The sequence below is a fragment of the Garra rufa genome, chromosome 23 (assembly GCF_049309525.1).
Source record: "Garra rufa chromosome 23, GarRuf1.0, whole genome shotgun sequence".
Classification (NCBI taxonomy): domain Eukaryota; kingdom Metazoa; phylum Chordata; class Actinopteri; order Cypriniformes; family Cyprinidae; genus Garra; species Garra rufa.
Genome location: NC_133383.1, coordinates 15,155,470 through 15,168,220, shown reverse-complemented (window position 1 = coordinate 15,168,220; position 12,751 = coordinate 15,155,470). Strand labels below are relative to the sequence as shown.

Here is a 12,751-nt window from a genome sequence, read left to right as displayed (position 1 = left end):
TTTGGAGCAGACCGTCATTGAGTCGTCCTTGAGAACGCTCCACTTTCCACCCTCCTGTCTGCTGGGCTGGTATTCCAGCCTCTCGTGCTCACTGTGTGTGTGTGTGTGTGTGTGTGTGTGTGTGTGTGTGTGTGTGTGTGTGTGTGTGTGTGTGTGTGTGTGTGTGTGTGTGTGTGTGTGTGTGAAGCAGTCAGAGATTGCTCTGATTTCCAATATCTAACGTGTGTTCTGGCCTGAGGGCGGATTGTGGCTGTTTGCCTCACTACAACATCACTCACCACGGCAACCCATCGTCATGGCACAGCCCACGTTGTGCGAGCAGCATGGCGCTGCTGTCAGGGTTGTCATGGTTATGCAGGCGCATCAGCTGTCAGTGCCGTACAGCCTCACGTTTGCTATGACCACTAGAGCGGAGGCATTTTAATGCATTAGACATTCATAATGCATATTTTCTTGACTATTGCTTGGATAATGTACTGTAACACGTGATACAACACATCAGTTTTGTGTTGCTCATACTTTATATTCTACACTTGATAAAATTAAAGATGACAACTGTATAAGATGCATTATATGGGTTTATGAATGATTATATATATATATATATATATATATTAGGGGTGGGCATAGATTAATTTTTTTAATCTAGATTAATCTAGATTAAATCTTGGAATTAATCTAGATTAAAATGGCTAATTTGAATTCTGCTGAAGGCATTCAGAATATGTGTGCTACCAAATAATGACTAAAAGTAAGTCTTCTAGAACGGGTCAGGTGGCGCATTAGATCAGGCGCTCATCTCCTGTTTCCAAAAATGCATCACAAACTGCTTGACAATTGCATTTACAACATAATTACCTATACAAACTTGTGTAACCAAGTACTTCTGCGCAAAAGGCTGCACGACGTGCACGTTGCCGTTAAATACACAGACGCGCACGGGCATGGATTTCTGCGTGCATAGTCTTCCATTAAGCTGCGTTGCTTTTAGAAGCGTCAATTCAGTTGTTGCATATAGTTTAATGTCTTTATTTCGGGATTATCAAAGTAAATTATAACTCAACTTGAGATTTTACTGGGCACAGCAGATTTTCACTGGGTAAAAGGGTCTAGCAACGCACCTGCCCTGAAGCGGCTTCATAGCTGCATCCATGTTTGCACGTCTCATTTGATGTGGTAAATTCACAGAAGTTGAAGACTTGTTCTCGCCCCTACAGTGCAATTCGACTAGGTATACGTCATCCGCGCTAAACTATCAAGGTGAAGGTCATCATAGCTTGCGTAGTTTAGACCCAGCTCCCAACCAACTTTGAGAATAGATTAACGGCGATATTTTGTTTATCGCCCGATAAGAGTCTCACGTTAACGCCGATAACGGCCCACCACTATATATATATATATATATATATATATATATATATATATATATATATATATATATATATATATATATATATAGGTTTTACCCTATACCTTTAGAAAATAAAAACGTAAATTTAGAATGAAATCAAATCTATTGTTTTTATGATCTTCAGCATTTCTTTCAGCTTCTTTAACATCAATTTTATTTCATCACAGACATTTGTTCATAAACTGAGCGCGTCATAATAAATGTTTTTGGGATTAGGACATCACATTATTGGATGGCGCTGTTATCCTCTCCCATCAGGCCACAGCTGAGGCTATTAATTCAGCAGAATGTTGGCAAACGCCACTGAAGCCCCTCACAGACAGAGAGAGATGGGAATGGCACATTGACACTGTCGAGACAAACGTTTTGAAGATTTTAGAGGCATATTTATTCACTGAGATAAATTAGTTTTGTGCCAGATAATTGTTCTTTTCCACAGTTGGAAACACCAATTATTTGTTCATGTTTTCTTTTTGTTTTTTTGTTTCATTATTTAATGGACACGCATTAATGAAATCATTTTATATTCTTTTTGGATTTGCTTTAAAGGCATTTTTTTGGATTCAAAAAATATACTAGAACCGTGTTAAATGGGCCATTCTACAGAATTGGTGCAAACTGCTGTCCCACAACCAAAAACACATTTAAAAAGTATTCAAATCTTAAATGTTGACCAAGATCCTTCTATTATCTATTGAAACCCACAATAACATTTAGAATATGAGTAAGCTTAATATATATATAAAATCATAATTTAGTGGTTATTTGCAAATGGGAGGTGGTTATCCCGAACCCTAACCTCTGAATTTCAATTTATAAAAATAATGTTTTTTTTTTTTGCATTTTATTCCATTGTTGTTTTTAAAAACATCTTTTTGATTTTTTTTTTAAGTGAAGTAAAAAATAAATAAATAAAATACATTACTGTCACTGTCACTATCAAAAATGTGCTGTCACGACCGAAACTTTGTTTTGTTAAAAAACAAAGTATACTGAATTATTAATTAAGATGTTATGATAGTTTTTGGTTCGATATATATTCAACCTAATGAATCCTTAACTTTGAAATCAGTATGATCAATTTTCAATCATAAATCACACTTGAAATATTGTTTAAATGGTAATTGTTATTCATTTACCTTATGTTATTGATAAAACCATTGACACTTTCTTAAACATTTCCACAACGTTTTAAATCAATTTTGTAGAATGGCCCATTTACCATTTAAAAGTTTGGGATCAGTGAGAATTTAAAGATTTTTTTAATTTAGCAAAGATGAAATTGAATAATAGCAACAGTAAAGACATTTATTAAAATAATTATTTAAAAAAAAAAAATAATAATAATAATAATAAATCAGTTTCAACAAAAATATTAAGCAGCACAACATTGATTTCAACATATTAATAAGAAATGTTTCTTGAGCACCAAAATTTGAATAAAAATTAGATTTAAAATACATTACAATAAATAAGGTTGTTTTAAATTTTATTATTTTACAGTATGACTGTTTTACTGTATTTTTGATCAAATAAATTCAGCTTTGGTGAGCATAAGAGAAAAAAAACACTTACCAATCCCAAACTTTGTGTGTGTGTGTATGTATATGTATATATATATATATATATATATATATATATATATATATATATATATATGTGTGTGTGACCCTGGACCACAAAACCAGTCATAAGGTTAAATTTGACAAAACTGAGATTTATACATCATATGAAAGCTCAATAAATAAGCTTTCTATTGATTTATGGTTTGTTAGGATAGGACAATATTTGGCCGAGATACATCTATTTGAAATCAGAAATCTGAGGATGCAAAAAAATCAAAAAGACTGAGAAAATCACCTTTAAAGTTGTCCAAATTAGGTTCTTAACAATGCATATTAGTAATCAAAAATTACATTTTGATATGTTTACAGTAGGAATTTTACAAAAAATCTTCATGGAACATGAACTTTACTTAATTTCTCAAGGATTTTTGGCATAAAAGAAAAATCAAAAATTTTGACCCATGCAATGTATTTTTGGCTATTGCTACAAACAAACCCCAGCGACTTAAGACTGGTTTTGTGGTCCAGGGTCACATATATATTCTGCCATTCAAAATTTTGGATCAGTAAGATCTTTTCTGCTCATCAAGGCTGTGTTTATTTAATTAAAACAGTAATACTGTCAAATATATTATTGCAATTTAAAATAACAGTTTTCTATTTAATATACTTTAAAATAGCATTTATTCCTGTGATCAAAGCTGAATTTTCAGTATCATTACTGTTTTTTAGTGTCACATGATCCATCAGAAATCATTCTACACTAAAAATTTTTAGTAAATTCAATTAATAATTTTTTTCAAGGTAAGTGGTTGCAATCAATTTATTTTAGCTGCATTTAAGTAAAAAAAGTTTTTTTGAAAGTTAGTCAACAAAATTTGTTTATTTAAATGTAACTACTGCAACCACTTACCAATAAATCATTTTTTTCAGTGTAATATGCTGCTTTATCATCAACGTTGGAAACAGTTGTGTTGCTTAATATTCTTTTGGAACCTGTGATAATTTTTTTTAAAGATTCTTTGTGAATAAAACATGAATAAGAACAGCATTTATTTAAAACAGGCATCTTTTGTAACAATAAACACTACTGTTCAAAGTTTGGGGTAATTTTTTTTTTTTCTTTATTTGAAAGAAATGAAAACGTTCATTCAGCAAGGATGTTTAAATTAATAAATAAAAAAAATTGATAGTAAAGACTTACATTGTTAGAAAAGATTTCTGCTTTGAGTAAATGCTGTTCTTTTTAACGTTTTATTCATCAAAGAACCTTGAAAAAAGTATCACAGATTCCCAAAAAATATTAAGCAGCAACTGTTTCCAACATTGATAGATGTAGATATAGATTTTCCTCTATATTCTTGTAATCCACCACAAAAATGTGTTCATAATGTCAATACGCCATATGAACACGTAGGATTTCTGGTCCTTATCTTAAAAGTCATTGTCAGTCATTTAATGGGGAGATCCCTGTTCTGTTCGGATGAGAATTCCACAATCATCTCTTATGAAATCCTCTTATGGGGATGACGGGGCTTGTCTTTAAGTGACGGCTCTTGATTTCATAACGCGCGGTTGTATTTATTTTCAGTGATCCAGCGGGGTCTCTGCTCTCAGAGCGGCAGAGTGCTGGAGTGGATTTGGGTCATGCTAGTTTTAGAGTGCCTCTCTTCACTCTCTCAATCCATCAGAGCGACAAGCCCTAAAAGGATATTCACATCAGTAGTTAAAAAGCCAGGCTTTAACACTTACAGTTCAGCTTTCTACCCTTGTTCCTCACCACAAGCTTTTTTAAAGACACAGAAAAAGCGGTTTTTGATGCACAGTGATCATATTCAGCTGGAATATCTTTGACCATTTTCTGTTTTGACCTGTGCATATTGCTTTTGCCTCCTACTCATCATCTCACGGTTTAATGAGCACTCGCTCTGTACTGAAAAAAGAAGGAAAAATTGAATCAAGCGCTCCTTTGCATAATGTTTTCGTGATCTCAGCAGATGTTTTAAAGCTCTCTGTCTCTCTCTTCATCTCTCTTTTACAGTAATTGCCCTTTTTCCTTGGCCGCAGCCCTGGCCCGTGGTACAGCAGACAGTATCCTGCAAAGCGATCTCTCCGTGTACTATCTCAACAAGAGTGCGGAGGATGGAACAGACACGCTGCCTCGTAAGTGCCCTATAAAAACCACACCACACCACATAGACGTAACTTGGACTGTGAAGTCTTATTTTTGAACGAGACAAGCCTAGTGTAGATTCATTGTGATTTTCTTAATCCATCTGAAGTTGTGCAGTGTCAATAAAGCCAGTGAATGAGTCAGGTCTGCATTGAAGCCTTGCTATCGAGTAGAGATCTCGTGATATTTGATCCAAATGTAGGCCATTCTGCACAATTTTAAGCCTCCTATTCAACTGCAAATTTAGGTCACGTACTAACTTAACGGTGGCCTGAATTGCTTTCTTATCTTTCTATATTCGAATTGAAATGGCAAAGGAATTTGAGGTGAGAACACAGTTTTGGCTGGTTTAGAAAGGAGCAATTCATATTTGACACCTTTCTTTATGATATTGTGTCCGATCTGATTCATTTCCCCTTCACTTCGCTTTCACCGGCAAGACTCCTTTGCATTTCGATTGTGGACATACAATATGTTAATGGCATATTGTCATTGGCCTATATTTAAGATTTTTTTTTTTAATCTGTAACGCTCAATATTGCATATTTAATTTTTGTTTAATTGTACATGCCAATTTCTTTTATTTTTACATTTAGGTTACCTTTGCTGTTATCTCTAAAAATGTTCTTATATCTTTTTTTGTTATATTTATTTAGACAATACACTACATTTTTACCATCAACCATACCATGAAAATAATTAGCATTTTAATGCACTGTAGCATTTAAAATAATTTATTTTAGCATTAGATTTTTTATTTATTTAAAAAGTATGCTGTATTTTAACATCAACCATAGCATGAAAATAATTATTATCATGCACTTGTAGCATTTAAAATAATTAATTTTATGTTTTTAGTATTATATTTTTGATTTTATTTAGACAATGTCTAATTTTAACATCAACCATAACATGAAAATAATAAATTATAATGCACTTGTAGCATTTAAAATAATTAATTTTATGTTTTTATTATACATTTTTTGTTTTATTTAGTCAATGTATAATTTTAACATCAACCATAACATGAAAATAATAAATTATAATGCACTTGTAGCATTTACAATAATTCATTTTGTTTTTAGTATTATATATTTTTATTTATTTAGACAATGTATAATTTTAACATCAATCATAACATGAAAATAATTATCATTATAATGCACTTGTAGCATTTAAAATAATTTTATTTTTAGTATATTTTTAATTTATTTAGACAATGCACTGTACATTTTTAACATCAACCTTAACATGAAAATAATTATTATTTATAATGCACTTGTAGCATTTAAAATAATTGTATTTTTAGTATTATATTTTTTATTTATTTAGACAGTATACTGTTTAATTTTAACATCAACCATAACATGAAAATAATAAATTATAATGCACTTGTAGCATTTAAAATAATTTTATGTTTTTAGTATTATATTTTTAAATTTATTTAGTCAATGTATAATTTTAACATCAACCATAACATGAAAATAATTATCATATAATGCACTTGTAGCATTTAAAATAATTTTTTTTAGCATATTTTGAATTTATTTAGACAGTATACTGTATAATTTTAACATCAAACATAACATGAAAATAATAAATTATAATGCACTTGTATCATATAAAATAATTAATTTTATGTTTTTAGTATTATATTTTTTTTTACATTTATTTAGTCAATGTATAATTATTTAATATGATTTTGTTTATTAATTTGGTTATTTTAACATTTTGTACTGCTTATATATTTATATCTTTTTGATTTATTTTGACAAAACAGTGTAGAATTTTAATGTCATTTATGTATTGTAACATTTTGTGCTGCTTTATATATTTATCTTTTCGGTTTATTTTGAAAAAAATGTATAGAATTTTAATATGCATGTTATTTGCATTTTTTATTTTGTGCTGCTTTATATACATTTATATCTTTTCAATTTATTTTGACAAAAAAGTTTAGAATTTTATTATGCGTGTTTTTATATATTTTAACGTTTTGTGCTGCCTTATTAAAATTGTATACTTTTTTGTCAAAATAAATCGAAAAGACAAATATATAAGACAGCACAAAATGTTAAAATATATAAAAAAACATGCATATTAATATTCGATACAATTTTTTCAGAATAAAAGATATAAATATATAAAGCAGCACGAAATGTTAAAATATATTTTAAAACATGCATATTTATGTCTTTTCGATTTTTGACAAAAAAGTATACAATTTTAATATGCATGTTATTTATATATTTTTTCATTTTGTGCTGATTTATGCATTTATTTATTTTCGATTTATTTTGACAAAATAGTATACAATTTTAATATGCATGTTTTAAAATATATTTTAACATTTCGTGCTGCTTTATATATTTATATCTTTTCGATTTATTTTGAAAAAACAGTATAGAATTTTAATGTTTATGTATATTAACATTTTGTGCTGCTTTATATATTTTTTATATTTTCGATTTATTTTGACAAAATAGTATAGAATTTTAATATGCATGTTTTTTATATATATTTTAGTTTTGTGCAGCCTTATATATTTATCTTTTCGATTTATTTTGTCAAAAAAGTTTTCAATTTTAATATGCATTTTTTATAATATATTTTAACATTTCGTGCTGCTTTTTTTATTTATTTTGACAAAACAGTATAGAATTTTAATATGCATGTTTTAACGTTTTGTGCTGCCTTATATATTTATATCTTTTTTATTTATTTTGACAAAGTATAGAATTTTAATATGCATGTTTTAAAATATATATTTTTATCTTTTCGGTTTATTCTGAAAAAATTGTATAGAATTTTAATATGCATGTTATATATATATTTTAATTTTGTGCTACTTTATATATTCATATCTTTTTTTGACAAAACAGTATAGAATTTTAATATGAATGGTTTTTTTTATGTATTTTAACATTTTTTTGCTGCTTTATATATTTATATTTTTTCGATTTATTTTGACAAAATAGTATAGAATTTTAATATGCATGTTATTTATATATTTTTTTCATTTTGTCCTGCTTTATATATTTGTCTTTTCGATTTATTTTGACAAAAAGTAGAGAATTTTAATGTGCATATTAATTCAATATATAAATATATGCAATATATAATTTTTTTTTATATTTTAACATTTTGTATTTCTTTATATATTTACATCTTTTCAATTTATTTTGACAAAATAGTATATTTTTTATAATAGTATAATTTTATTATGTTATTTATATATTTTTAAATTTTTTGCGGCTTTACATATTTATATCTTTTCATTTATTTTGACAAAATAGTATAGGATTTTAATATCCATGTTTATATATATATATATATATATATATATATAAACGTTTTGTGCTGCCTTTATATATTTATATTTTTTCGATTTATTTTGACAAAAAGTATAAAACTTTAATATGCATGTTTTAAAATATATTTTAACATTTCGTACTGCTTTATATATTTGTATCTTTTCGGTTTACTTTGACAAATTAGTCTAGAATTTCAATACATATTTTATTATGTCTTTTTAACATTCTTGTGCTGCCACAGAGAATGGAAATGTAGTTTGGTTTGCCCTTCCAAACAGATTACAGTTCAGCTTCTGTTAGTTTTCTGTTAGTAAAATGACATATTTCATCTTTAATTATGACCGACAGCAATTTGTTTCCACCATAATTCTTTAATAGACATATGACAACTCTGGAAGAAAATTCAGAGTTTCTCCACTGGTAATTACAACATTGTGGTGGCGTTCATGTGCACTGATCTCATAAATACAATCATTCCGACAAGTCATGAAGGCTGCAATAATTCTCTGTGGTTCACATCCAACGATTGCCGTCATGAGTTAGCACAGACATTCACATAGCCCGCTGATCCCAGACACTTTCCTGAATGGACGGTAGATTTATAAATCCAGATGGACTGCAATCTGTGTTGCGTTTAAGCACCGCTCAAAAATACGTCAGAGAACGAGAACTCCACTTGAGCCGAGTCTGGTTTGCCTCAGCTAGGACAGTTGATAAAGGGTTTTACGGGAGGTACAGTCCTTTAAACAGGCCTACATGACGTGACCTGTTCCAGCAGCAGAGAGTATGCTTAGTGTAAGTCGTAGCAGTGGAAACGACTGACATCAGTACAATGGGCGGCAGACAGACGTCTGCTCAGGGCAATGGCAGTACATACTGTTCACCAACTCAGCCCTCAGATGGCAGATTAAATTCAGACATTGTGCCCACGGAGACAAGACAGAGAGAGCATCTGAAAGGCTAAGGGAAGAGAAAAGAGCATGTAATGTCTACTTTTACAACCATCAAAAAATCTAAAAGGGCTCTTCAGCCACACAATGCTAAAATACATCTGTCAAAGGCAGTACTGAGGCAGACGAAAATGCAGCCTAGGAAAAATATGCAATAAATGGCGTAATAAAAAAACAGGCACTCCATTAGGCAAATCTAGGACTTTGCCATGTGTTTTGGCATGCAAACGCTCTTATGAGCTTGAGAAACAAATGACATGCTTGCCAATGATACTTTAAAGGTTTTGTGTACACAAAAATAAAAATTCTGTCAATTGTTTTACCCTCATGTCTTTCCAAACCTGTATGATTTACTTTCTTTCTTCTCTTTGTAATCAAACAAAAGATGCTTTAAAGAATGCTAATGCTGCACTTTTCCAGACAGTGAATGCATTGACCAGAAGACAAAAAACTCAATAAAAAGCCCAATAAAAGTAATTCTCATATGGTATATTCCAGGTCTTCTGTATCTGTTTTTATTATACATTTTATTCACACTTCCAGATATTCAAATTTGGTGCATTTTTGGTGAATTTATATCATACAATTCTGAGAAATGAAGTCAGAATTGTAAGATTTAACCCTAATACCGTATTGACTTTACAGCCCTTAATCCCGTGTTTGTGGACAAATGTGGGCACAGAGGTCTCAGGTGTGATCAAAAAATTTGTGTTCAATAAATGTTATATCACTATCTTCGATAAAATAAAATCTATCAATTTATGGTGTTTTTTTTTATTTTGGGGGTATTTTTGAATTTATTTACCTCTAAAAGTACCATATTTTTTTATGTAAATAATGCTTATTTTTATGTTATATTTAATATTTAATTATCTTAATTAAAAAAATCATTCCAGTAAGTTCAGAGAGTTAAAACCTAAAGATGAAGTGACTTTGGTGACATCTGGTGTCTTATGTTAGTATAAAATTAACAAAAAAAACAATAATATCAATAACCACTAGATGGCTGCAGTACTGAATTGCTGCATATAGGTTGAACTCTATGAACCACTGTTATGATGAATTTGACCTCTTAATTTTTTTTACTTTATCACAACTTAAAATTGTAATTTTAATAAACATATATCTGTGTTAGGTGAGACTATACAAAGATGCCAAAATATGCTTAGATATATATGACCATGCTATAAGGAAAAGACAAAGTAGTAAATCATTATTTATTTATTTGAAACAAAGAACATCAAATTTCAATAACTCAAACTAATTGGTGCCAATTCCTGGGTCTTTATGTTTGTATGTGTGAGTGAGTTTTTATTAAAAAAAAAAAAAAAAAAAAAAAAAAATTCCAGCTCTGTTATAGGCTCATTGAATGCATTGTTTGTTTGTGTTTGTGTGTGTGTGTGTTTGTGTGTGTGTGTGTGTGTGTGTGTGTGAGTGTGAGTTGTTGCCATGTTGAGAAGGTTGTACAGGATCACCCCTTCATTTTTGTGTATGTAATATATGCGTTGTATTGGATCTACTGATTTTTATTTGACAAAAATAAAAAAAAATTCTCTGAATTACAGTTTTTCCCATTCATTCCTATGGGTGCCCATTTTTGTCCACGAATACGGGATTAAGGAGTTTTTTTTTTTCACCCACTTAACATTGTAGAATCGAGTCTTTTTTTTTTTTTGCGTGTTCAGGTAGCAAACTTAGGAAAAGTCACCAAGTCTTGTACCACTCAGATCAAGGGAAGTATTTTTAAAAAATTAATTAAAATTATTTTGCCCACATTTGTCCAGCTTACGGTATGAGGGTTAAATGGGCAATTCTTTTTTTCAGAATTGTGTGATATAAACTCGCAATTAAGAGTTTATAAGTCGGAATTAAGTCAGAATTGCATGACATAAACTTGCAATTGCAATAAATAAAATCAAAATTGCGAGATGTAAACTCAGTTTATCACAATTCTGATTTTATTTCTTGCAATTCTGACTTTTTTTTTTTTTTAAATAAAGTCCAGTTCTGATTGGGAAAAAAAAGACAAATATTTTCTCAGAATTGCGAGTTTATATCTCACAATTCTAACTTAATAAATAACAGTTGTGTGTTATAAAGTCAGAATTGTAAGATATAAAATCGGAATTCTGAGAAAGTCACAATTGCGAGATACAAACTTGAGATATAAAGCGTCAGAATTGCAAGTTTATCTTTGTGACTTCATCTCACAATTGTGACTTTTTTTCTCAGAATTGTGACTTTTTCTCAAAATTGTGAGTTTATATTTCACAATTGTGACTTTTCTTAGAATTAGGAGTTTGTCTAGCATTTGTGACTTATCTCACAATTGTGACTTTTCTTAGAATTGTGAGTTTATATAGTGTTTATGTCTGTGTTATAAAGTCAGAATTTAAAGATATAAAATCGGAATTCTGAGAAAGTCACAATTGCGAAATACAAACTTGAGATAAAGCGTCAGAATTGCGAGTTTATATCTCACAAGTGTGACTTTTTTCTCAGAATTGTGAGTTTACATCTCACAATTGTGACTTTTTTTCTTAGAATTGCACGTTTGTCTCGCAATTGTAACTTGTTTATATCTTACAGTTGTGATTTTTTTTTCAGAATTGACTTTCTTAGAATTGCGAGTTTATATCTGACAGTTTCCTCAGAACTACGTTTACATCTTGCAATTCTGACTTTTTTCTCAGAATTGAGTTTATATTTCACAATATTTTTTTTTCTTCAGAATTGCAAGTTTATACCTCACAATTGTGACTTTCTCAAAATTGCGAGTTTATATCACTTAAATGAAGTTTTAAACTCAAAGATTTAAACTAGCAATTGCAAATAAATAGTCAGAATTGCTAAAAAATTTTCCCCAGAATGGCAAATTAATAGCTCACCATTCTGACTTTATAACCTGCAATTGCGAGTTTGTATTGCACAATTCTGAGAAAAAAAGTCCAAATTGTGAATAAAAAGTCGCAATTACCTTTTTAATATTTTATTCAGTGGCAGAAACAGGCTTCCATAGTGACATGAGAACCAGTAGCAATTGGTGTCATTTAACCGGATGTGATGCACTTTGATCTGCCAAAATGTTGGTTTGGAAAAAAACATGATTAAATGACAGATTTTTTTAATAAACTATCCCTTTGATAGGCAACTTTATTTATAGTTATCCATTAAACACTTTAAACACTTTATATCACTACCTGGAAAGCTTTGAGGACATAAAGAGCAGCATATAGTTCACAGGTGGGTGTAAAGGCAGAGCGTGTGCTTGAGAGATATTGACAAGAACTTCACAGAACGACGGAATGTCAGTTTTAGTCCACAGAGACCAGAGCTGG

General features: G+C 30.0%; 1 protein-coding gene across 1 annotated transcript in view; it reads left to right on the top strand.

Annotated features, from left to right (window-relative positions):
• The window catches only part of LOC141299355 (protein phosphatase 1E-like), a 65,192-nt gene that overhangs the window by 37,635 nt on the left and 14,806 nt on the right, over positions 1-12,751 (top strand). Inside the window, exon 2 of the mRNA XM_073829709.1 lies at positions 5,018-5,139. Coding sequence (XP_073685810.1) covers positions 5,018-5,139 — 122 coding nt within the window. The remainder of the gene's footprint in view (positions 1-5,017; positions 5,140-12,751) is intronic.